General features: G+C 52.9%; 10 protein-coding genes across 10 annotated transcripts; 6 read left to right on the top strand and 4 right to left on the bottom strand.

Annotated features, from left to right (window-relative positions):
* Positions 1-1,202: 1,202 nt before the first annotated feature.
* On the top strand, positions 1,203-3,363 carry J4E87_004326 (uncharacterized protein; the record flags this gene model as incomplete). Its single annotated transcript, XM_049375948.1, has 3 exons — positions 1,203-1,842; positions 1,902-2,721; positions 2,790-3,363. 3 exons carry the CDS (start codon positions 1,203-1,205, stop codon positions 3,361-3,363), a joined length of 2,034 nt encoding a protein of 677 aa, XP_049234157.1.
* A 550-nt stretch (positions 3,364-3,913) lies between these two features.
* Positions 3,914-6,418, top strand: J4E87_004325 (uncharacterized protein; the record flags this gene model as incomplete). Its single annotated transcript, XM_049375947.1, has 3 exons — positions 3,914-4,034; positions 4,085-4,847; positions 4,909-6,418. 3 exons carry the CDS (start codon positions 3,914-3,916, stop codon positions 6,416-6,418), a joined length of 2,394 nt encoding a protein of 797 aa, XP_049234156.1.
* Positions 6,419-6,937: 519 nt separating this feature from the next.
* J4E87_004324 (uncharacterized protein) lies at positions 6,938-7,876 on the bottom strand (the record flags this gene model as incomplete). Its single annotated transcript, XM_049375946.1, has 1 exon — positions 6,938-7,876. One exon carries the CDS (start codon positions 7,874-7,876, stop codon positions 6,938-6,940), a length of 939 nt encoding a protein of 312 aa, XP_049234155.1.
* Positions 7,877-10,017: 2,141 nt separating this feature from the next.
* On the top strand, positions 10,018-11,950 carry J4E87_004323 (uncharacterized protein; the record flags this gene model as incomplete). Its single annotated transcript, XM_049375945.1, has 5 exons — positions 10,018-10,024; positions 10,074-10,572; positions 10,623-11,233; positions 11,279-11,413; positions 11,463-11,950. 5 exons carry the CDS (start codon positions 10,018-10,020, stop codon positions 11,948-11,950), a joined length of 1,740 nt encoding a protein of 579 aa, XP_049234154.1.
* Positions 11,951-12,089: 139 nt separating this feature from the next.
* Positions 12,090-12,594, bottom strand: SMD2 (mRNA splicing protein; the record flags this gene model as incomplete). Its single annotated transcript, XM_049375944.1, has 4 exons — positions 12,090-12,132; positions 12,181-12,438; positions 12,491-12,523; positions 12,575-12,594. 4 exons carry the CDS (start codon positions 12,592-12,594, stop codon positions 12,090-12,092), a joined length of 354 nt encoding a protein of 117 aa, XP_049234153.1.
* A 742-nt stretch (positions 12,595-13,336) lies between these two features.
* J4E87_004321 (uncharacterized protein) lies at positions 13,337-17,224 on the top strand (the record flags this gene model as incomplete). The annotated part of the gene is made up of 3 exons (XM_049375943.1): positions 13,337-13,448; positions 13,502-13,655; positions 13,711-17,224. The coding sequence occupies 3 exons, from the start codon at positions 13,337-13,339 to the stop codon at positions 17,222-17,224; spliced, it is 3,780 nt and encodes a 1,259-aa protein (XP_049234152.1).
* A 229-nt stretch (positions 17,225-17,453) lies between these two features.
* J4E87_004320 (uncharacterized protein) lies at positions 17,454-18,941 on the bottom strand (the record flags this gene model as incomplete). Its single annotated transcript, XM_049375942.1, has 1 exon — positions 17,454-18,941. One exon carries the CDS (start codon positions 18,939-18,941, stop codon positions 17,454-17,456), a length of 1,488 nt encoding a protein of 495 aa, XP_049234151.1.
* A 978-nt stretch (positions 18,942-19,919) lies between these two features.
* ARP2_1 (Arp2/3 complex subunit, actin nucleation center) lies at positions 19,920-20,726 on the bottom strand (the record flags this gene model as incomplete). Its single annotated transcript, XM_049375941.1, has 1 exon — positions 19,920-20,726. The coding sequence occupies one exon, from the start codon at positions 20,724-20,726 to the stop codon at positions 19,920-19,922; it is 807 nt and encodes a 268-aa protein (XP_049234150.1).
* Positions 20,727-21,597: 871 nt separating this feature from the next.
* J4E87_004318 (uncharacterized protein) lies at positions 21,598-22,749 on the top strand (the record flags this gene model as incomplete). Its single annotated transcript, XM_049375940.1, has 3 exons — positions 21,598-21,609; positions 21,660-21,812; positions 21,862-22,749. 3 exons carry the CDS (start codon positions 21,598-21,600, stop codon positions 22,747-22,749), a joined length of 1,053 nt encoding a protein of 350 aa, XP_049234149.1.
* Positions 22,750-23,589: 840 nt separating this feature from the next.
* On the top strand, positions 23,590-25,107 carry J4E87_004317 (uncharacterized protein; the record flags this gene model as incomplete). The annotated part of the gene is made up of 2 exons (XM_049375939.1): positions 23,590-23,987; positions 24,483-25,107. 2 exons carry the CDS (start codon positions 23,590-23,592, stop codon positions 25,105-25,107), a joined length of 1,023 nt encoding a protein of 340 aa, XP_049234148.1.
* Between the last annotated feature and the right edge of the window lie 80 nt (positions 25,108-25,187).

Raw genomic sequence — 25,187 nt, 5'->3', positions numbered from 1 at the left:
GTCAACTCGCATCACGCGTCTCGCTACAAGGTAGTCTTCACCACACTTCACTCACACTCTTCTCTGGCGTTTTGAATAGCAAGCCCTCGCATTGCATTATTGGGTGGTATCTTCAGCGACTGCCCGTCCTCTCCTTTCAACAAGAGTAAAAGTGTCTTTTTGCACGCTATTCTTATCGTTGCGCAGCGATGCGTGAGCACAAGTCGAAATTGCTATGGTGTTCCCGGTTAGAGTTGGGTGGGACTGGTCAGCGATATGGGCGGCACAGGCTGGGTAGAGGTTTTGGGCGGATTGGGAATGGAGTGTAGGGGTTGTCTATGTGCTTGCTTTGGCGACTCCATATGTTCTACTTACGACTTGTTTGATACAATAGCGATTTTGTGTGCAATAGTCAACAAAGAAATTTTAAAATCAGATGGTCTCTGCATGTGGTGATACAGCCATGAAATAAAAAATTCTAAAATCAGACGGTCGTTGCATGTGGTGATACAACCATGAAATAAATGACTACTCCATACGATCAGGTAAAACACCCAAAGTTTAACGACTTCGTACCAACAACAGACGTCAAGTTATCCATGCACCCAGGAGGATCGTCGTCAAGGCCACTTATGTCATCTGCATGTACCTGTACGGCACGACCCTATGCACCGGTGAGGATTTGGTAACGGGCACCCGGGGGTACACAGCATAAGCGCAGGCTCTGAAACGTCATGCGAACCTCGTGCCACGACAGATGACAGTCGCGGCGACCAAGGCACGTTGATGTCATTCAATAGTCTGGGAAGGCCATGGGCTATCTACCACTAAGCCAGCACCAGAGTGTCAGCCTTGAGGATCGGTCCGGGCTATTTTGAGACGAGAGGGAAAGCTTAAGTCGGCAGGACGGGATAAAAAGGTGGGGTTGCAGCTTTAGGACTAGTGCGAACTGACAGCCAGCCCTGGAGGCTGTGCATCGTTTCTGCCTGCAATTATCCCTCGCGGTCAGGCGTGCCTCTTGTTGGGCGGACAAGCCTCGTCTCGTCATACTCACAGCTTACACGTTCCTTCACTTACTCTGCTCACTCACTCTGTAGCTTCTCTCTCACCACGCAATGAGAGGGTGCACGTCGACGGACACCACCAATTGATGCTCCTGTTGACTCCACTGAGCACCAGCCACACCTAAAACACAGACCGTAGATCACCCGAACGTGACCGTGATGGCTGAAGGGTCGATCAAGTCGAGGATTGCCGCGCTCAACCTCGAGGAGGTGCACACTCCCACACCGGGCGCCAAGCCGACCTACTCGTACGATGCTTCGACTGCAAAGAAGAAGCCACCACCGCCGCCGCCCAGCGCGCGCCCTCCCGCCTACTCGCGCCAGACGGTCAACAACCCGCCAGTTCTGAGCAATGCGCCCACCTCCGCGCGACAACTCGGCAACCAGCCCATAGTAGTGAACGAATCTGAAAAACCAAAAGTCTCGCCCGCGCTGCCCCCTCGTCCGCCTCCGCGCAATGCCAGCACGCCTCGCCAAACGCCAACACTGCCTCCGCGCAAGGCGTCTGAATCGAGCGTGCGCAGGCGCGAGTCTTCTGAGTCAATTTCCACAATCGCGTCAGGCATATCAACGCTGTCATTGGGTTCTGTGAAGACGAATGGCTCAGGCTATAGCAATGGAAGTACAGGCACGGTATATCAGGTCAGGGCTCCGGCCTATGACCCGTCAAAGCTGCCACCGCTGCCAGCCAAGAAAGCACCTGAGGACCCTAAACAGAGCAAGGCGACACTGAATGCTATGAAGAGCAATAGGGATTATGTGTCTCCTCGGGAACTGCCCCCTCAGCTCAAGACTCCCAGTAAGTAGACTAAAGTCGGAAGCACACATCGAGAGCACTGCTAACATGATGCTGTGCAGACCTACCGGCAAGACCCTCTCTACCCCCTAGACAGTCCATCGTTCGCGAGCGATCACCTCAGCCTGTGCCAGCGCTGCCACAAAGGCAATCCTCAAACGACACCTCTCGAACAAACAGAGTGATCGCACCACCGCCACCGCGACGGTCAGCGTTGGACATGGGCTTCAACAATAAGGCCGCTACACCTCCACCTGTGCCTTCAACTCGCCCACCAGTAGTTACATCTGATTCAGCCCCGGCTCTTGGTGCACCACCACCTGTTCCCATTTCGTCCAGACCGAACCTCAGCGCCATCATGGCTTCCAAACCGAAACCAGGTGCTGCTCCATCAAGTTGCCTGAAGTGTCGGGACTTCTCAGGCCCGGACAATCACGCTGCGCAGTTCCCTCGTACCCAACTTCCCAACTCAGACGTGGGCTGGCTTGCTCATCAACTATGCTCACAGTTTCCCTCACCTACAGACAAGGCTCGAGCGATCTTCACCTGGCTTCATCACAACGTCGACTACGATACTCACTCGTTCTTCAATAACACGGTCATGCCTACTACACCCGAAAAGACAATTGCATCAGGTCTGGCAGTATGCGAAGGGTATGCCGGTCTGTTCGCTGCTCTGGCTCTGAAAGCTGGGTTGGAAGCTATGGTATGTTCCGGTGCGTGTAAGGGCTACGGTCACGCACCTTTGGAGCCTGGTCAACCTACACCACCTTATGAATCGACACATGCCTGGAACGCTGTCAAGATCGATAACGGAGAATGGAAGCTCATTGATCCCTGTTGGGGAGCTGGACACTTAGGGTGTCGTAATAAGGGCGAAGGGTAAGCTTTTCGAGATGATACTTCTTTCGCAGTTCACCACCCGTCGGACAAGGGCTAACATGCACTAGATACGTACGAGCCTTCGCTCCGCATCATTTCATCATGGACAACAACGAATTCGGACTGAAGCACTACCCCGGAGAAGCCTCTCACCAGTTCCGCACCGACGGACGCATCATGTCATACGAAGAGTTCATGCGACATGACGAGGGCGGGCGCCTCTTCCTCTGCGGCAATGGCATGAAGCTCCACGGCTTCGGCGAGCAAACATTTGAACCATCACAAGCCAGAATCAAAGTAAACGACCCCTACGCACCAGCAGTAGTCCGGTTCCAAATGTCATTCATCTGCCCGCACTGGGATCCCCAGATCAACGGAAAGGGTCCGCCCTACATTATGCTCCTAAGCATTGCCGGCAGAGACGGCCGGAAGCCAGACTACAAGCCGTTGAACACCGACGGGCGCACTTGGTGGCTCGACTTCCCGCGCATGGACCTCGGTGCGCCGGGCCAGAAGATTTCGATTGTGGCCGTAACAGAATTTAATAAGAAGGATGCACGGGGTTTGAGCCTGGCTACTTGGAACAATAAGAGGGCATACTCGTGCATGTTTGGCAGTGTGGCCTCGTGGGTGCTTGTTTGATGCGGAGCTGGGAATGTCGCGTTATCTCAATCGAGGCGCACGCGACTTGCGCCTCGTGGTTGATGGAGCGCGATGAGATGGAACGATTGTATGGATACCCTGGACTTTTTGATTTGCTTTTAGGTGATGAGGCGGGCTTAGTTAGATGAATACGCGTAATGAACATGAGTTATTCTTCCTTCTGTCTCCCTTTTGTTTGTACGTCATTCAAGGGAAAGCTGCGCGCGTGCCTATTTGTGTACTATGACAGAGAGTAGATAAATCAGAAGTCTAGGTCGCTCTTACACATTCCAAAAAATCCAGCATCTCAAGCTCTTGTAGTCTATACCCCCTATTCGCTTTTGTTTGTTTTCCCCCATGTGCAGGCTACCTTGGCGCAACTTGTAACCGGGTGTCCCTTTTATGCTGAGCATGTGAAGACGCACCGTTGGCTAGACTGTGGCTGACCACTGCGTTAGCGCGAAAGCACGACCCGCGAAATAGTTAGGTTGGGGTTACAACGGACTCGGGATCACCGCTCCACCTCCAACACGTCCGATCTACCGCAAACATGGCGAGCGCTTTCGTCGGATTGTCGGTCGCCGTCACGCTGCAGTCTCCCCCAGGTGCTGTCGTCGTGGGCGTCGTCAGCGCCGTGGACCAGCAGACAGCTACACTCGTTCTCCAAGATGGTACACCGCAGCCAGAATTCATGAATATGGGCATACGCTGACGACCGCAGTCTTCTTCCCCAACTCTGGTCACCGTGTCGCTTCCTACACGGTAGAGGGACAAATGATTGCAGACATCAAGGTCAATCCGTCGCCGCCCGCTCCTCCCCAACCTCTGCCCACGCGATCAGGCCCGCAGGCATACTCCCACTCGCAGTATCCTCCGAACCATGCCCCTCGCCAGTCGCAGCATATGGGCCAACAAGTTCCGCATCTTGTTAGCCAGCCGTCCGGGATCCCGCCTGCAGGCGCACCTGCCTACCAGAATGCTCGTCAAGCGCCTCGCCAGACCGCTCCTCAGCCAGCTCAGGCCGCGCCGTTTGTCGATCCTGCGATTCTCAGCATGGGAAAGCGCACTTCTACCGCCCCTATCTTGGGTGGTCCCGTTTCCGCAACCCCTCAGGAAGCTCCTGCGACGCCTATAAAGCCTGTGGCTGCTACGAGCGCGGCGACTGTACCGAAGAACACATCCTCTTTCGCAAGCCATGCGAAGCAACACAACGTCCGAAAGCCGAGTGCGGCGACTCTGGAAGGTCCGTTTTCGTCGCTGGATATTGCGGATGCTGAGGAGGCGGACAGTGAGGCGCGGACAGCACAGGTGAATGCGCGAAGGGCAAGCATCACCAAGACGAGGACCGGCAAGCCCATGGATGACCCCAGCCCGCAGAAGAACGACGACAATGGCAAGAAGACTCGAAGAGGGGGCAAGTCTCGTAAGAAGGAACTTGCCGCTCAAGAGAGGAAGAACGGTGACGTTGAGGCGGTCAAGAAAGGGTATGTGAGATTCTGGATTCCATTGTCCTTTGTCGCATATCCGGGAGCTAACATATACTAGCAAAGGCAATGGTTGGAGAAACACTCCCATGCTACAAGCCGCCGAACAGCCCCAAACGAGAACTCCTGGCGTCATCGGCGGCAGAGTCGGTCTCGCAGCGGCGAACGCGTCGAATCGCAAAACGAAACGGCAACAGGCGCTCGAAGCTACGAACGGCTGGGCTACGGAAGATGCGACCGATATCCAGGACATGCCTGAGTTCGACTTCCAGAGTAACCTCTCTAAGTTTGACAAGCGTACCGTGTTCAATCAGATCAGGAATGAGGACACCACTGCAGACGAGGACCGCCTGGTCAGCTTCAATCGCTTAGCAAGACCTGGTACACACGGCGGAAAGAACCTTCATCCTACGGAAAACGTGTTGGATCGGAAACTGAAAAGTACGACCAACACAAGCTCTGAGGAGGAAGAGGAGGACTTTGGCAGCGGACGTAACTCTAGACGGGCAATGTCCAGGGCTTCAGTCAAGATGGCACCGACACGGCAAGGCAGCGTGCAAGCTGACATGGATATGATGGGCTCAGGCGTGTTGCCGCGCACTAACCGTTCGTTCATCAACCGACCCTACACTTCCTCACACGCTACCGGTAGCCCTAGGCCAGGGCGGGTTGCTTCACCACCAGAGTCACCTCTCGAGTCTAGCGCTAAGGGCTGCTTACGACTGGTGTCTAACAACCGCAAGTGTTTCGCTATTACTCCCGGCGCTATGCTCGCAGTTGAAGAAACTGCCGAGGTAGACTTTGGCCTCAACGAAGACATCATGGCAGAGAACTCAGGACGAGGTATTGCAGAAGTTGCTCTGACCGCTATAAATCCCGGAGGCATGCGTCTTTCGCGCGCCAATCCAAACGCCAACCCCGTTATTGTAGTCCTCGCGGGTAACCACCGTGGAGGCGCACGCGCAGTAGCAGCAGCACGGCACCTCGCCCAACGCGGGCCAAAAGTTATGGTCGCCCTCCTCGGCTTCGAACGCAACGCAGACTGGGACAAGGACATACGCCGCCAAGTCGAGCTCTTCTGCAAATTCGGCGGCACCGTCCGCTCCTGGAACGCGACTGAAGAAGCTCTAAAGCGTCTTCAAGCACCACCGGAACTTATAATTGATGCTCTGCTCGGCCGCCACAAAGAATTCGAAGCTCTTGGCGACCAAGACCAACGCGTAGTTCTCAATATCGTCGGATGGGCCAACAAATCGCGCGCCGCCTGCCTTGCTGTCGAAACACCCTCGGGCGTCGGCGGTTCCACAGGCGAAGTCTCCATCTTGGAAGGCGAGCCCCTCGAAGTTCGCGCAAAGTATATTGTCTGTCTTGGTGCGCCACGCACAGGCCTCGTCAAAGCCCTTCAAAATGGCTCTGGACGCGATCCTCAGTGGCTCATCTGGATTGTGGATATTGGCGTTAATCGTCCTTGGCGCAACGCTGGTATCAGTGGCGGGAAGGGTATCAAGTTCGGCGAACAATGGGTTGTGCAGGCTGTTTTTGAAGAGCCTGGTGGTATACCGGGGGCTTAGGATACCGAGGTATTACCAGCTGAAGAAACAGAAGAAGCAGAGCGGAGCCCAGCAGAGCGAGAGCGGAGACGAAAGCATTATTTTGCGCAGCAGACCAAGAAACTTATGGGGAAACAGTGGAGAAGTGGGTTTGACTGAGTGTGGCGGAGATGGAATGGGTTGTTTTTGCATTGCGTGGGCGTTTGAGGTATTGATATGCGGGAGGGCTTTGGATGCTCTTTTGCTTGTATTCGGGGTTGGGGATAGGATGAATTAACGGCATTATGGGTTGGATTGGGTTGGAATGGGGATACCAAAAGCTAGATATTGTTGAGTAGCAAGTTGCTGAGAGGCAGTGGTGTGCATGGTTAGCATGCCACGGTAATACATTACTTTGAAGAATAGCGTTTCTCATGTGTTTTTTTCCAAAAAAAAAATTCGAAGCACAGAGGTCTACATTGTCATTCAATTGTACAAAACCGCTGCTCCTAGTCCTTTTTCGACTGCAGAGACCCTATCCCAGCCAAAGATCCAACACCACTAAATATTCCACGTCATCTCCAGACCCAACGCAAAAACAAACCCAACAACCCTTCCTACCAGATCCTGCACAACCTCCTCTGGATCCCCATCAAGGTTATGATGAGCACCCGGTACCACACCACCAGTTATACTATTTACTACTCCACCTCCTTCCCGTATTATCCTTGTCCAGCGCTCAAGTAGAGCCGCCCGATCGATACTTGCGGGCACATACGGGTCCTCAGCCCCTAGTAAAAACATTACCGTTGTGGTGTCTGGTATCCTGCCAAACGTGTTCCTGAAGTGTTGGTCGGAAAGGTCGCTCGAAAAGTAATCATCGTCACCACCCTTTGCAAGTAGGGAGTATGCGCGATATGCATTGAGAGGGCCGCCCATGTCCTTGATCACAGGATTACTCTCCGGTGACAAGACTTCCTCTCCCTTCCCCTTGTCCACCAATTCTCTAGCCATCGCAATCGCATCGTCAAGCTGCTTTCTTCTCTCTCCCTCTTTGTAGTAATCTTCCCATGCCTCCCTATCACTAACACCACCCTGCAGTATTATGCCATCCACTTTCTCCCTCGCCTCATTTCCTTTCCCCAGCAAATATTCCATGATGTCTTGACACCCTGTCGAATGTCCCATAAGCACAATCTTCTTGCCCGGTCTCAGCTTCTTGAAATGTGCCACGCATTCCCCGAGTTCAGTCGCGTCGCGCGCGAGGCTGCCGGTGCCCCAGCCGCTGTAAGAGGATGTGAGGAGGACTTCGGCGAGGGACCATGTCAACGGAAGGGAGGACGCGATGAGCGAGGGGTAGGGAACCGTGAGGAGACCGTCTGTTAGGCCACCTATCCAGAGGATTATGTGTGGTTGTGGGGAGGTTGAGGAGGGAGGGGAGGCGTGCTCGAACGCGATGAGGCCTTTGGTGTATTTATGGGCGGTGCCTGGGTGCGCCATCTTCGCGTGGATGTTCTTTTATGGTAGATGAACGTGGATTATGGGATCTTGGAATCAGTATTCCAAAGTTGAGCAATGCGTGGCGGAAACCTGCAGATGAGACGAATTGCCTGAGGACGCGATGGCTGGAGCTCGACGCGACAGGTTAGTGGGGGTGCAGATCAGAATCTTATCAGATGGTGGGGTAGCTTCGAAGCGTTCATGCCGAATATACTCCGCGAGGCCCGACCGCTCTCCATCTTGGCGGCCATGCACATAGCTCTTGCTCTCCCACTCTCTCATCGTGGTATCCAACCCAGATCGAGCCGAACCCAGGTCGCCTTAATTCTTTGTGACTTTCAATTGCCGCTTTCGAAGATGCGCTCTCCATGTCGAATCATCTTCGTTTGACAATTTGCCCAAGTTACGTATAATATCTATCTTCAGTCCGGTTTCCGCTACTGCTGCTCCTGGCTTGTGAGGCGAAAAACACAAGGATTTGACGTATCTGGTTCGTACCATCGTTTTACAGTGCTCGCAATGTACGCGATGGGTTTGGTCCTGCTTTTCTGCTTTGACGGCCCCGATCTCGGCATCGACAAACCGGTTTATGGTGCTTTCCTCAGAAATTTGTCTGTGAAGACACGCTGTGAAATCGAGATTTTGTAGGACTCTACGCGCTTCTGTATGTAAACCCGAGCCTTTTGCTTTCGAAAAGCCTATGGTTATGTCACTTCTCATGACATAGTCTCCAGACGTCTGATCGTATGTGACGAAACAATTGGTGAAGTATATCTGGCTTTTTTTCAACTCTGTTTCGCAAGTATAGCACCGGAGACTAAAGTACATGGCCTGCCTACCCCTAAGAGATACAGCTCTTTCTACCTTATCTCTCAAGTAGTCCAGAGAGTAAGACCTGTGTGGGCACAGTCTGAGTGTAGAGGAACATTTGCGTTCCTGCCGTGGGCGACAGAGCATGCTCTCGATGAAGTGCGTATCCTTGTGTACATCTGCACAATAAACGCACCAGATCCCCGGTCGTTTGTGGGCTTCTCTGTAGAAGTCGTCTCTCAGAAGCCGAAGATAGACGTCGATCTTGGTATCGCCGACTTTCTCTTCTGGAACAGTGATGGATGGGAAACTTTGGAAGAACTTGGCGCCTGACAGCGCAAAGCAAGTCTTCTCGGCGTGATCCAAGTACCCCCGGATATGGGCTAGGACCTCGTAGGGAAGGGCGTATAGTGGACTTCTCTTTGCATTGATTTTGTAACGTTTCTCAGCGCACGAAACGGAGGTTTCCAGCTGAGACATGATTGTTGAGGCAGGCGAGTAGTGAATGTAAGTGTGAAGCTACATGAGATATTGAGATTCTCCCAGATGTGTGCGAGTCCATGTGGCTCCGCACAAACTTCGTGGTAGCGAAGGTACCATAGCCAGTCGAAGGCTCAGACAATCACGGGTGTGTGCCATCAACTCACACTCTGGGTACCGCTCCATAACTGCAATAGCGGCCTAATGGTAGGAATGAGCGCGTCTCGCCATCTCCTCCACAAACGCAGGGGCTTCGTGCCCAGTTGATGATCATCACGGCGGCAATCGGTCATTCATGCCCAAAGTCGTATTGTTGGGGGTAATGGGCTCTGGGCGCGTAGGTGAGGTCCGATTGTCGAATGCCGAGATCGAAAAAGCAAGCATAGTCATATACAAGAACTCCAGTCTCCCGGACCTGTTCCGCATGAGGCTCGTCGTAGTTTTCAATGCTTGGTGTAGGAGTGGTCGGAAGACCGAAACTTGGTACGGGATCACCCAGAAGAGGAAGCCGGCACCTATGCTTGCTGACATTCGGGGTTCGGGGGAAGGAGCGACCCCACAGTAACGCGAAGCTACCCCTCACGCATCTGCGCAACCCCACTTAGAGCACTGGAGCTCTCCAAATGCCTGGAAACAAGACGGAACGCGGACGCGTTTCCGTGTGGCCACAGGCTATGTCGGCATATGTCAAATGACACGAAGGAATGGTGGAATGATTGCTTGTCGTCGGGTCGGGTATTGAAGGTTTCTTGGTCTTTCGTCATGCCACTTTTGTGATTTCCATCCGCTCTGTGTTCCGTCGTTCTGCACCAATTCGCGCACTCCATTGAGCTGGACATATAGTAATCACAATGTCATGTATGCATTCCCATCAGAACCTATGCGATCAGATAGTTAACGTACTCAGCGAGACACTTCGTCCACGACCCGACACACCTCGTCAACACCGCGCTACTCAGCATCCCTCAGACGAACCCGTCCGTGCAATGCGACATCAACAACAAGATCGTCTACCGCAAGAATGGCGCATCGCAAGTCAGCATAGTTTCCGGAGGTGGTAGTGGTCACGAACCCTCATTCGCATCCTTTGTCGGCGCGGGCCTTTTATCCGGAGCAGTCGCAGGTACCATCTTCGCTTCGCCAAGTGCAGAGCAGGTGCGAAGATGTATCTTGCATCGCATTCAAAAAGACAAGGGCGTCCTCGTGATTGTAATGAACTACACTGGCGATGTGCTGAACTTCGGCATGGCGGTGGAGAAAGCGCGCGCTGCTGGTATTGAAGTCGACATGGTTGTAGTCGGCGACGATGCGGGTGTAGGGCGTGCGAAAGGAGGTAAGGTCGGACGCAGAGGTATTGCGGGAACAGTGCTCGTCCAGAAGATTGCCGGTGCGCTTGCTGCTAAGGGGTATGCACCGCACCAACATCATGCCTATAAGGAAGCTGACATCATTGTAGAGCGAATCTCAAAGATGTAACGCAGATGGCCCAGCTCGTCGCAGACAACACCGTCTCGATCGGCTCTTCACTGGCTCACGTCCACGTGCCAGGTCGCCGAGAGGCAGAGGAAGACGAGCTGGCTGAAGGCCTAGTCGAGATTGGAATGGGCATCCATAATGAAGCCGGTTCAGAGCGCAAGAAGATCGATCTACCTGGTCTTGTAAAGACAATGTTGTCACATTGCCTGGACGTAGCGGACCAGGACCGAAGCTTCTCCAAGATCACCGACAAGGACGATGTGGTACTACTGGTCAACAACCTGGGAGGTGTCAGTCCACTCGAGCTAAGCGGAATCACGAACGAAGTCGTCGAGCAATTGGCGGACAGCTTCAAGATCAAGCCAGTGCGTATTTTAGCTGGCACCTTCATGACCAGTTTGAATGGATTGGGCTTCTCCATTAGCTTGCTTAGAGTCGCCGACGCTTCAATGCTCGAGCTGCTTGATGCGCCTGCCGAGGCAAGTGGCTGGTCTGCGGCGATTAGTAGCAGCACATGGGCGAGACGGGGAGAAGCGAAGAAGAACGAGGAGCAGGTGGATGAAGAGGAGATTCAGCCAAGTGATCTGAGATGTAAGTACCTGCAGAGCTGCGTATGACGCCCACTAACTTGAGTAGTCAACTATGCCCAGGCCAAGTCAACCTTGACAGTTGCGCTGAACAGACTCATCAAGGCTGAGCCAGACGTCACCCGATATGACACAATAGTCGGAGATGGCGATTGCGGAATCGGACTCAAGCGCGGCGCAGAAGGTAGGCTATCATCACGTGTGCATTGATGCCTGGCGCTGACACCCAACAGCAATTCTCAAGATGCTCGAAACGGCAAAGGAGACAGATGATCTGCTGATCCTCATGAATCACATCATTCAAGTGGTGGAACTGGCTATGGACGGCACGTCAGGTGCAATCTACGCCATCTTCTTGAATGCGCTGGCGCATGGATTGCGACAAAACGCGCCTTCGTCGCCACAGCCTGTCACACCCGCAATCTGGGCCAAGGCCCTTGACTCATCGCTCAAGGCACTGGGCAAATACACTCCTGCCAAACCCGGTGACCGAACGCTGATGGATGCCCTCTATCCGTTCGTTGAGACGCTGTCTAAGACGGAAAGTATCGACAAAGCGGCTGCGGCGGCACAAGGTGGCGCGCAAGGGACGAAGGGTATGAAAGCGAGCTTGGGGCGAACGGTCTACGTTGGAGGCGAGGGTTTCCAAGAGGTTCCAGACCCTGGCGCGCATGGCCTCGCGGAGCTCCTACTGGGCCTGAGTGACGGGTTGAAGAAGTAGAAGTTGGGGTATCGTTGTTTGATTCGTTCGGTGTTCCTCGCCGATTTCGCGACGGTTATGTAACTTTTAATTCATTCCAACTCCATTTCGTGCGCTCGATCTGGCGCTAGCGTCCCAAATCCCCAGTGCTTCCAAGCTCTTATGATAGCAATACAAGAATGACCGAGTCGCCGCGTAGGAACCTATAAAAGTCAGCGCATGCGCAAATGTAGAGTGTAATTTGAACGCACAGCTTGGAGATGAAGCGGTCCTTGTTGACCTTCCTTCCGTAGCTACCGTTGGCTAACCGTGGAGTCTCAGTCCACATCTCTTTCGCGTTCTCGAGAACCATGTTGCAATGACGGTCGAAAGCCTTGACACGTGCGAGAATCTTGCGGTTGTTTCGGCACGAGATCAGGACTTGTGTGCGCGAGCGGACGGCGGTCTGGAGGATGGAGAGGGGGCCGGTGGTGAGCTCATGTTCTTCGACCTGAGCAACTTCGTACTCGCTAGGCAGCAATGTCAGTACAGGAATTTTTGTGGATTGGAGGGTGTACGTACGTCAACTCCGAACGCGGCTTGGATAGAAGCTCTCTGCGCAAGGTTAGCTCATATAGCGGTGAATGTTCTAGCAGTAATACATACTGAATCTTTGCGTCCACCATGGTGTCAAATTGTGCAAGGTAGCAGGGGGAGATTTGCTATATGGGGTTGGGACTGTTACAGGTTAACTTTCTAGCTCTCGAGCTTCTGCCTGCGAATTTTGATATACGCTGCTCAGGGAAGTAGCGCGCAAGGATGGGGCCGCGCAAAAGATATGCACAGACCAGGAGCGGAAAGACTGACCTAGTTTTAGAAAGGAGGAACACCACGGCAACGCGCTTGGATGAGGTGGATCAGTCGGCGATGATATGAGGCAGGGCGATGAAGTGAGCGAGCTTGGCAGAATCGGATCTGGAGCTACACTTTATCCGCGGTTGGAGCCAATCAACGCGTCGGGAGTGGGGCTGAAACTTTAGCATGGAAGGTGCGTCACGCGTCTTTGTCCTCCCCGCGTTAGCGCGAAGCGGGTAGCGTCAAACCTCCGAGCTCGTGCATGCAACTTCACTTTCACCACACGACCTCTTTCACGACGCCCTCTACGTTCCTTCTCTCTGCCACTTTACGCGTGCTGTTGCCTAATTCGGATTCATCTACACGCGAAAATATTTAAAGACCCGTTTACCCCGCCAATTCGTCTTCTTGTCGCTTTTAGTCTCGCTTTTTAGTTCACCTCGAACGCGTTCGCGATGATCGCACGCCAGCCACCGATCGCGATATAACATAGACCACCCCGTCGCCCCCGACAACCTTCTTCTCTCTTCTTCATCACGGCCCGCCTATCCTTTGTCAATCTCATAGGCAGCCATGTCGACGCCCTCAAGTACCACGCCGGATCCTGGTGCGATGCAGCACGCGCCCACACCGTCCGCTGCCGAGGAGAGGTCAATGGACGAAATACCGCGCAGGCAAATGCGAGGCAAGCACATCTGCTCATTCATCACGACTTGATCTAACACAGCTGCACCACAGTCAAAGTACTCTACACATTCGATGACCAGAACAAGTCAAACTGCCTGGCCCGTTTGCCAAGCGTGCTGAACGTCCCTGTCGTGTCGCTGGACGAGACCACCGAAGTGGGAGTCATCGAACTCAAGACCTGCATTCAGGCTATTGTGACTGCAAGGTGGGCCGACTCCTCCGCTTATTGGTTGATTGAAACAGCTTGCTCACTGTCACAGCCCCGAGCTCGTAGCCAAACTAGGCCACGACTACACCGTATACGCTTACGACTTCTCCGAGTACGAAACGCCGCTGGTTGGTCAGGGCATGCTATCATGGATCCTCGCTTCAGCATCGCCGACTCCCAATGCCCCCGCCAAAGATTCCCAAACCATGGTCACTGGTCGCGTGTGCAAGAACATTCTTGGCATCTTTTCGAACGGAATTAAGGAAACCCTGGAGGTCAAACTGAAGCTGGTGCCTGTTCCGACATGCATGCAAAAGGAATATGTCGAGAACATGGAGCGGTACCACAGCCTCAGTCAGCTGATGCCTGAAGGGTTCGATTACAACGCCTGGTCCGACTTTCTCAAGGAGAACCCTGCATTGGGTCACCTGGCCCAACCTAGCCCATACCCCGCACAGCCTTCGCCACGTCCTTCCATTGGTGGTGTTGAGCCCTTTCACCAGATGCTTACTCGCCAAAGCCCGTCGCAAGAGCCACCCCGGAACGACTCCTTCTACGATCAGTCGAACATGTCGTTCATGTCTCAGCCGACTAGGGCTTCCAGTCCCGCTATGAGCACTCTCTCATTCCATCACTATCAGTACAATCCACCCTCCCGACCAGCGTCACGGACCTCTGTCAGAAGTGAAGGTGCACAGCCGACTCAGCAGTTCCAGTTTAGCGATCCTTATGTCATCGAGCCACAGGAAGACGGACCTCCGAAGAAGAGGGCACGGATCACGCAGACCACGAGACCGAGGAATACACCGCTCAACGCCCACAATGATTCGCTGCGCGTTACAGCGAGCACAGCGGCATCTGTACGCCTACTCAAGCCTTCTCTTAGCAATTCAGGCGCCGCTTCAGATATGGTGCCCCGTGCGCCAACGCCTCGCCCCGGTGAAAAGTTTAGTCAACGAGGATCACGCCGCCCACCCGCCCCTAGTGCTTTAAGACATGGATCCATGGATGGTGGACGACCATACGTGTCTCCGTATGAGAGTAGCGTCTTCTCAGACAATGCGATGGAGTCTGCAGATGAAAGAGATGGAAGCCCAGGAGATACTCCGATGCCGTCATCCCCGCCAATCGCACCAGTCCGAACCACATCGCCCGATGCTTCAAGCCCTGACCTCCCAACACAACCTCCAAACGATTCCGGTTTCGTTAGCGACATGCCGGCTAGTCGAGACGGCGATAGTATGGATTTTGAAAAGCTTTGGAATGGACAATCCCAGGACCATCGTCGCGAATCTGTCACACAGCCAGTCACTCAGAGCATTGAGATGGACATGACAGCTCATACTTTTGATTTCGACACCATGGACCAGGACATTTTCAACTCAGTCTATTTCCAAGGAAACGACGCAAATGATGACAGCGATCTGATCGCAAGGCTGTCCATGGTACAGCAGGATGATAACCTCGGGGATAAAAACGCTTTACAGAAGTCACGAGCTACGGTATCGACAGCCGGTTCGCCGGATGGCATGATGTCGCATATCTCCCCGACTGCGGAGAGTGAAGCGCAAGTCTACAGTCGCTCTGCAACCCCAAACCTCCCGCCGAAGCAAACTAAGCCGTCTAAGCCGAGAGGACTACCAAGGTCACACACATGGTCTGGAGCAGAGCCCATGTCTGATGCGCCCACGCCCTCCGAGTGTGGCTACCCACGAAGTGGATCCGGCGCGAAGAGGAAGAGGGTTATCAAAGACCGGCTGGACGCGGCTATTCGGAAAGGCGAAATGCCACCACACTGTGTGAACTGCGGAGAGATCGACACAGTCACATGGAGAAAGGCCTACACACGCGTAGAGAATGGCACACCTAAGGACATTGAGCTGTCTACCGATACTGCTAGCACCGACATCATCGCATACGAAGTGATTGAATCATCCTCTGAGGACGCTGAGCCGAAGTACCGTATCTTCAAGAACAACCTGACACGCGAAGATAAGGACATCATGGCTGCGAAGTCTTCTGAGGCATTTGAAGAACTCAACCTCTGTAACCCGTGCGGACTCTGGCTTATCAAGAAGTTTTCGATGAGGCCGCAGAAGGTATGGGATCGCGCTGCGCGTCTCGCCAACCGCAAAAGGCAGCAGAAGGCGGGGTCACGCTCCAAGTCTATGACTGGTGGTGATGATCTCATGTCCGACGCCATCATGCCAGAGTCTGACGCTGCTATGCCAGCTGAGCAAGATCAAGCTGCTTCATCCATTGACAGGCCGGTTGATGGAACAATGGCACCGCCAGCTGTCGCACCCAGCAGGGGTGAGCTCGACCCTGAAGAAGCTAAAGCTGCCTTCGAGCGAGCCATCGAGTCAAGCCCCGCTGGCGTTAGAGGGAGCAAAACTTCTCCTATTGACATTGACCAAGACCTTACACCAAAGCCTACAAGGCGGCTACTTTTCCCATCACCTAGGAAACAAGGTCGGCGTAAGACGCTAGCCGACCCACCTCCAGCCCCCGTCGCTGCGACTCCAATTGCCACCCCAATGTATGTCCCTGACGATGACGCCCCCAAGAAGCCCCGTTGCCAGCGATGCAAGGAGCTTAAGAGAGGCTGTGACCGCGAACGACCGTGTGGACGTTGCGCGAACGCTGGTATAGGACACGATGGCTGCATTCCGTGCGAGTCAAAGACTATGTGGTACTTCAAGCAGCCAGTGGCGCAAGTGGCCATCGTCGACCAAGAAAATCCGGATAAGGAGAACTGCCCACCACCCCCTGCCGCAGAGACAGACGATCTTGCCCACCTTTTCGAAGACCCTGCTTCTCGGAAACCTACGCCGAAGAGCACGCCTAAGAGGGACCAGATCGCCCAAGATCCTCTAAAGACCCCTACTCCAAGCACGCGCAAACGTGTTGCTCTGACGCCGAGACGAGGTGCAGGGAACGGAGATGCGCCTTCAACGCCATCCCGCAATATCCTGAGTCCTCGTGTCACCCGTTCGACAACAGCTGCACCTGACACACCGTTCACCCGTCAGCTCAATGCACTTCTATCCGATCACCCGATCTCGTCGCCTTCCCAGACTATCGACTTCTCGGCTTTTCCCACATTTACAACACCCGGTCGCAGTGATGCTCAGTTTAGCGAGTTCCTGGCTGATGACTTTCTGTCCAGTGACATGCCTGTGAGCAGCTCGCCGTCGAAGAACGGCTCACTGGGACTGGGCTTTGACCTCTACGAAGACCCCAACACTTCTACTGTGGGCCTGTGGAGTGGCGATAACATATTCGACAACGAGACCATGATGTTGGACATGGAAAACGGCTCTAAACGCGGAAGTGTTGACGGAAATGCCGGTCCGGATGCCTCTGCATTACTCAAGATGAACGTCGGTGGCATGACTGTCGACTTCGCCGCCATGATCGAGGAAGTCGTCGGCGCTGCCAACAAGGAGGCAGATCTCAACGAAGTTACGAGCAAAATCCTAGACGCTAGTATCAAGCTTGAGCCCCAGAGCCCAGAGGACGAGAGGGAGGATATGGGGAAAACACCCGAAGGGCCCACGGTTTGAGGCTGAGGGACATTCACGGCGTTCACGATTCGGCATACCCCTTGTCACACTTTGTGACTTTACCGGCGTTTAGCGATTTGCAATAACACGGCACGAACACACGAGGAATGATTCGATTTTTGTATACTAGTCCATAGATGGTTTAGCAAGCCTGGCTTCAAGCAGGCAGGCTGCGAACGAGCAACGAGCGTGGAACGCGCGTCTCTATATACCCAATGAATACTTTAGATTAAACACTCTTGCTTTTCTTCAGCGGAGTGTACATGTCATCTGAACTGTTGACTTGCTTGGTGCGAAGGCAGAACCGAATAGTCAGCCCTTGTGCTTCGAAAGCATTCTCAACCTCTTTCAAAACCTTCGAAAACGCTACCCACAACTTCGATTTGCGTGTTGTGTGTCTCAACACACGCACGTCTTTAAGTAGTGGATACTTTTGCGCACAATCCATAGCTAGACTCATAAGTGCAGCCTTCGGACACCTAAAGTACGGCCATGTTGGTTCGTACATGTCGAGGTCAAGCCGACGTAGACCAGGCGGAAGGGAGTTGAAGATTTCGTGCTGTTGTCGGTCCGGGTTCGTTGTTTCGTCGCGATATAGGGTTACTATGTCGGTTCTGAGGTACTCAAGGTTGCGGACTTGTTGCAATCGTAGGCATCCTGCCGCAGCTGTATTGTATATGTTAGGCTCGTGCGACAGGTTGGTCTGTAGAGTGAGGCTCTCCAGCGATTTGGAATGTTCCATGATAGCTCCAAGTAGGGTAGGATAGTGTAACGCTGGTACGCCGTATCCGTTGTGTTCATAGATGGCTCTGCTTATTGAGGGTTCGGTTCTGGTTCCGGCGAACGTCAAGCTGAAGTCTTTGAGATTCTTGACACAGCGTAGGATCATGGCGGCATGCTTCGAGTGCATAGCGCTATTCTCGATGTGGAGATACTCGATAGGTGAGCTTCGAGGCGGGAGCCTTGATAGGTGTGCGCATCGTGCCAGGGAAGGATTCATCGGTCTCACAACTCCGTGATTGAATCTGTCCTTATCCACAAGCTCGCCTTTGAAGCTCAATGTACGTAGAGCTGGTAATCGAAGGGCATATAAAAGCGCTTCCAAGTCCACGTCTTGATGGCCAAATCGTAGCGTGCGTATGTTGGCGAAGCGCTCAACAAGTCTGGCATCGGGGTATCGCCTCAGCGTGGACCATAGAGATGGCCCGTATCTGCCGTCGCTCATGCGAAATCGGAAATCCGTGTCCATAATTTCCAGGGCTTCTACCCGTGGAGTGAGCACCAAGACTAGAGCTAGTGCGGAACATTTATCCCTCCAGTCGTTAGACTTCCAGTGCGACGGGATATTGGATATGTTGAATATCCGTGCGAGATTTGGTGTTCTCAGCGGACCCGACAGCGCTCCGTACCATTTGGGAGTCTCGCTTGGCTTTTTGTCCCAGACGAGTCGCTTGATGTGTGTGACTAGAGTGGGGTCGTCCTCTAGACGCTGAACGAGCTTCCTGCAACGGAAGTGATCGGTCTTGATGGTTTTGTAGAGGTAAGACTCTGTGAGTCGGTTGAACTGGCGGCTGGTAGCTGATAGAGAGAGGAGAGTCTGTGTGGTGCCAGGGACGTATTCTTCATCGATGCCGGAGCCGACTTCGTCTAGGATTCCGCAAAGGAGTTCTTCGGGAAAATCGCTCAGGCTGCCCTTAAACAGCTTGGAGTTTGACATGATGAAAGAACAGGGGTTCTGTTCTTGACTGCTTGAGATTGTGGATGTATTATGGCAGTTTTGCTTAGTGGTGGTGGCCGAGAGAGGGGTTTGTGAGTTGTGAGATGAATAGGTATGAAGTAGAAGTAGAGAGTATTTATAGGGGAAATTCTCTTACAAAATTATCACATGAAATTCTGCTCGCATGACCTACATGAATATTCAAACTTTGGTTGTGTGGTTGGATGTCAAACTGCCGTCTTCTTACTGGTAGTTTGAAGTTCCTATGGAAGCGATGAGGGAAACGTCTGGAATGAATAGAGTGCGCCATTAACTCAGACTGCAGCCTGGTCCTAGTTCAGACTAGTTATGAAGAGTGTACTTTGGTATACGTTATGATTGAGATCGCTTTGGTGTTGTTTGCTGGAGTGTTCGGCGTGTCACGGCAGTACCGTGGTATAGGAAAGGTCCACCGTGCTGAGCTAAGTCGAAATCCCCTACAAATGACAAGATTCTGTTCATGGCAGAAGCTTAATTTTCGTCAGTCAACCAAAGTACATCCTGATACAGGTCGCAGGGTGTGTAAAGTAGGTATGCCCGCACGCTAACCTAGGAAAAACCTGAACACCCTAGAACCTACGTTGACGTTGGGCCACCCACATTGCATGTCTTTGTCTTGATGTAGTCCGCAGACCTGTTTAGTTTTTTTTCTTGTATGAGCGCCCAGGTGCCCGGGCAGATCGAACCACGTGATGGCGTTGCCTAATCGCGTTTGGTGACGTAAGTCTTGGCAGGGTATGTGGAGCCTTCCAAGGTTGCACAGACATTAATCACGACACACAGTTTGAAAGTTGGCACACGCGGGAAACACTTCACGTAATTTTGTTATGACTAATTCTTTTCTTCGAGCGATGGCTTCGAATTGGGCTCTCTATCAAATGCGCTAGAATTCATACAATGCGACCGTCATTCGTTCATCATCACCACCTCAGTCTCAGCTTACTGCGATGATCCACCGGAGATGGTCAGCACTTGACCGTTGACCCAGCCACCGTCCGCTGATGCGAGGAAAGCGACGACCCTCGCAACATCCTCAGGTACGGCACACCTTCCAAGCGGGCAGTGGTTTGCCATCAGTGTCTCGATCTTCTCCGCTGGCCAGTCAGGCGAACCGCCGGGGATGTAATGCCAGGCGTTCTGTGTGAACATGTCCGACTTGATACCTCCTGGTGCGACACCGTTGACGGTGATTCCGCGCTTTCCGAAGTCGGTTGCGAAGGCCTTGATGAAACCGATGACGGCCATCTTGGAGGCGTTGTAGAGGGCGTGGTCCTTGACACCGAGAAGACCGGCAGCAATGGAGCTCATGAGGATGATGCGGCCGTTGTCCTCGATGTGCTTGTATGCGGTCTGACCAACGAAGAATTGCGCTCTTGTGTTCAGGTTGAAAACGTGGTCGTACTTCTCCTCGCTGATCTCCTCTGTTACGTCCCAGCTCTCGGTTCCTGAGTTGCTCATGACGATGTTGATCTTTCCGAATGCCTTCTTCGCCTCCTCAAATAGTCTGTTGATCTCGCTGACTTTGCTGACATCGGCCTTGATAGCTACAGCTTTGGCACCGTTGTTGAAGCCCTTGATGATTTCGCAGACTTCGTTCGCAGGGCCTTCGGATGAAACGTAGTTAACGATGACGGAGGCGCCGCGCTTGCCGAGCTCGATAGCACAACCCCTTCCAATACCGCGACCGGCACCGGTGATGAGAGCGACTTGTCCCTCGAGGGAGGCGGTGGGAACATTGATGACCATTTTGATGATGTGTTGGTGTCTAGATGATTATGGGACGGTGGATGTTGGAATATAGAGCTTCAAGGTAGGGAGCTTGAAGATGTTGAAGTGGTGGGTGGATACGAATTGGGTATACTGATTACCTTTCTCATCTTGCACTGCCTCTTTATAAACATCTTGAGTGTTCAGTCTCAGCATTGAAACAAATGGTGTTCACGGTATGCGGGCACGGGCGGGGATCCGAAGAAACGAACACCGAAAATAGCTGCTTCAGGGACCTGCGGCTCTACACCTTCGCACCCGAAGCTCTGGTCGTTTTAGCTACACACAGCTAAACCTGCCGGTAGACTCTGCACTCCCGTTTCGAAATGTCGTGGATGAAGTGCCGGCTGTCGTGCGGACGTCGGAAGGGGGAGGGGCCATGGTTAACCCCCGAATGAGGGTGTTCAGATCTGCCATGGAGATGCGAGACAAAGTCCGGCGTCGCAAGCACTTCTATTCATACCATCGGTCTTGTTCATACGCGTTTACACTGCTACCAGGTGCGACGTCGAAGTTCGAGTTTCTTCGCAGCTAAGCTCTGATCGTCGGCACGATGCAGGGCGCATCAGCGGATCTACCCATGGCGCAGGTACCACTGCCAGTTTGACGGACTTTGCCATTGCCCTGCAGCGTTCGCGGACGACGTTTGCAACCGTTCTGTCGAAGAAACGGCCATGCGAAAACAAATATGGGAGCGCAGAGGTGTTGACGCGAAGGATGAGGCGGTGACTGCCTGCCACGGGCTTCGGACTTATTGGTAGCGCACGTCACTGTCTGCCCCTCTGCATCTCCATCTCCAATCCACAACACAGCATCGCCAGATCCCGCTGCACTGTCCACATAAGCAATCATGCATATTCTTGTAAGACTGTCGTATCTTACTAAGCCAATGGCAAGTACTGATCGATCTAGGTTACCAACGATGATGGCCCGCCATCAGATCAGTCCTCACCCTACGTACATTCGCTGGTGTCAACACTGCAGAAGCATGGACACACCGTTTCAGTCGTTCTCCCACATACCCAGCGGTCATGGATAGGCAAGGCGCATCTTGTGGGCAAGTCGGTATGACACACCACTTCTACTACGCCGCTCGCCATACTCACTGCCACAGATACAACCGACGTACTACCGCCCTGCGCCCCTCCAAACCAACGCCGAAGGTCGTCTTACGAACCATGGTACAACCCATAACTCGCCTCTACCGCCCTCTTCCAATGAAGAAGAATGGGTGCTCGTCGACTCCACACCCGCATCCTGCGTACAGATCGGTCTCTACCACTACTTCTCCGACCGCGGCCCGATCGATCTCGTAGTCAGCGGCCCGAACTACGGTCGCAACAGCACCGCCATCTTCTCTCTATCATCAGGCACAATCGGCGGCGCGATGGAGGCGGCCGTATGCGGCATGAAGTCCATCGCGCTCTCGTACGCGTTCTTCGACCGCAACCACGACGCTAAGATCATCAGCGACGCGAGCGAGCTCAGCGCAAAACTCATACAACACCTGTGGGACAACTGGGACACAAACACACACCTCTACACAGTCAATGTACCGTTAGTAGAGAACGTGGGAGAGCGCAAGATCCTCTGGACGAACATGCTGCAAAACTCGTGGAAGAGCGGAAGCTGTTTCCAGGTCGTCGAGGTGCCCTCCGAAGCAGACGATACGCCATCAGACATCGAAGGCCAGATTCGAAAACAAGAGGAGAAGTTTGGCAAGAAGGAGCTGAAGGCAAATTCGGAGATACAGGGTGGAGCGTCTGGCACAGACAGTGGACGAGAGACGCCTTCGGGCCAGGCGCATATGCGGTATACACACAAGCACTTCAAGTGGGCGCCGACGTTCAAGGACGTGTATGAGAGCGTTGAGGCTAGCGAGCCGGGCAACGATGGATGGGCGGTTGCGCAGGGGTATACAAGTGTGACTCCGTTACGAGCGAACTTCATGCATGTGAACGGATTTGAGGGAGAGATCAAGCTGGGTGGTGGCTCGTCGTAGACTGGGGTGCCTGATGACAGTCAATCAAACTGAATATGTGAGTACCTCTGTACAAGCAGAGGCCGCTCAGACCCTAGAGTCACCTTTTTGTGTCATAGCTATGAGTACGCAGGCCAGTCATATTATCGGCACAGTCAGTGCGGAATTTTCAACACCATGCAATGCAGCATCACTCTTCCTTATACGAGTACTTCGAAAAAACGTACATTCAAATAACTAAAGCTCTTAGCAATCGAGCGATACTTGTTACATTATGACGAATGAGCGGCAGAAAAGTCAACTTGACTCCCAAGTGTCCTCCGCTTCCACAAACTACGAGAAGGTTGACGACATCAAAAGGGCCCGGGACCTTACAAAACAGCACGTGGAAAATTGTGCTGAGATATGGAAAGAATACAATAAGACGGAGGGGCGCCCCGGTATCGGCACCTGGCACGCTCTCGTCTCCGAGAGGAGTTCAATTCTTTGAAAAGATGGGGAAAGGATACAGGGCTGTATGAGTACGGGGAGGACACGCCAAAGCACGACTTCCAAAACCTTCCTCCCGTTACAAAATCGTCGATTATCAAATCTCTCGAAGCTATAGAACGTACGATCGGTCACATAGAGCGCACTGTGGGCGAGAAAAAGCAGTCTTGGGCAGAGAGTCATTATAAACTCATACCTCAAGAGTCATATTGTAGGACGACCCTGAGCGGTTGGGTCAATGAAATGAGGTGCATCATTGTTGACCTGGAGTTGTTAGTCGACTCAGAAGATGTATCAGACGCCAGGAAAGACGATGCGAGCCCTGGTCTCAGGACGCTCTTCCGAATCTGTGCAACCGACTATGCGATAGTTATGAAGCATTTCAACGACGAAAAATTGCGTCATCTGAGGAACAAGCTATTACCCGGATCTATTGAATTGGAGCGTAACGAATTCATCAGATGGGGCCGGGAAGCCGGAGTTCTTCTTGAGGATAAGAGCTCTTTGGAGATCAAACTCCTGGATGTCGACCAAGGCGAGAGCCGAGATCAAATCGTCAACACACTCATAAACATCGAATCAACCTTGGCAGCAATGTACGAGCTGTTACAAGAGAAGCGAGTTTCGGGGGAAGATATTGCGATAGCAGACTCAAACAAGGAGTCGGTCTTGGAGGTTAGCCGTACAGAACGCGCAAGAAAGCTGAAAGAGCAACTAGCGGTACTCGTCGAATGCAACGAATCTCTGTTGAGAGATACGAAGAATCTCCGGTAAAGCTCTTTTGGATCGAACAGATCTGAGGCTACGGCTGGGGCTGGGGCTGAGGCTGAGGATGATACTGCAACAATTACTCGACGATAAAGGAGGAGTGAGCCATTGACGTGAGGATAGTTAGTAGCGGAAGTGGTGGAAATGTACAGCAATAGAGCCTTCATGTGGTAAATGACTGTTGGCAGTACATCGTATTATGCCGACGGGTATGACGGTGAGATCAAGTCGTGTTGTTCGTCATAGGGTCAGATATGACAAGATCTCTGGATCATTCCTGAATGAGTCTATGGTGCTCTTAGAGTCACACTTCTGATTCATGACGATTGAGTAGAGACTGGTCATACATACTTACTGCACAGTCATTGTAGGTATTTGAGAACATGAATAGCAGCATAGACTTTCCGCTCTCACCATTCCTTCCGAGATCCTTCTACTACGGCATGCATTCAGCAATTACACCAAATCAATACATATGACAAAGATGAGAATACCAGTGAGTACCGATACGAAGCTGGAGAGGGCATTAAGTTAACATCTCCAACGACAAAGACAGTGATTCCGAAGAACAGGCCCGAGCCGACTTTGAGCGAGATGTTCGGTCAGCTGGATGCGGTCAACAAGAAGCTTGAAGATTGGATCGATGCGAACCTCACTCCCATGACGATGTATAAGCGCTGCCTAGCTGCCTACGGGAAGGTGTGGAGCAACATCGACGACTTGGATAAGCCGATAAATAGCGAACCGGCACTCGAAGCTACTGGACGCCTGTGTAAGGATCTAATCACATGGGCGGAGATAACCGGAGTATGTTCGGAAGAGAAAGTCTCTCTCAACTACAACACTTACACAAGTCCCAAATTGAGAAACCAGGTCTTAAATCATGTCTTAAAGCCACTGCATAACATCGAAGCTGCGCTCAAAACGATGGCCGAAATCGCGGAAGAAAAGGCCGCCCCAGGAGAACTGCTAGCCTCAGAACTGGACTTGGGACCGGACTCAGGATCGGCCCGTGTCCCTACGACAAAATACGGTTCTTTAAGCTACCCAAATTCACAGAAAATAAGGCTCACACAAGAGAGCCGAAAGCTTGTCTACAACCAGAGTCTTCTTGGGATCTAGATGACGCGCAGAAATGGTCCGCCGGACCAAGTGCCTCCTGAAGCCCGCAAGTGTGATACAAATGCGAGTATCTTAACGGA

This window comes from Alternaria ethzedia, assembly GCF_023757985.1.
Source record: "Alternaria ethzedia strain BMP 0044 chromosome Unknown scaffold_8, whole genome shotgun sequence".
In the NCBI taxonomy this organism is placed as follows: Eukaryota; Fungi; Ascomycota; class Dothideomycetes; order Pleosporales; family Pleosporaceae; genus Alternaria; species Alternaria ethzedia.
The sequence above is the reverse complement of the archived record's forward strand: the minus strand, read 5'-3'. Positions and strand labels throughout refer to the sequence as shown.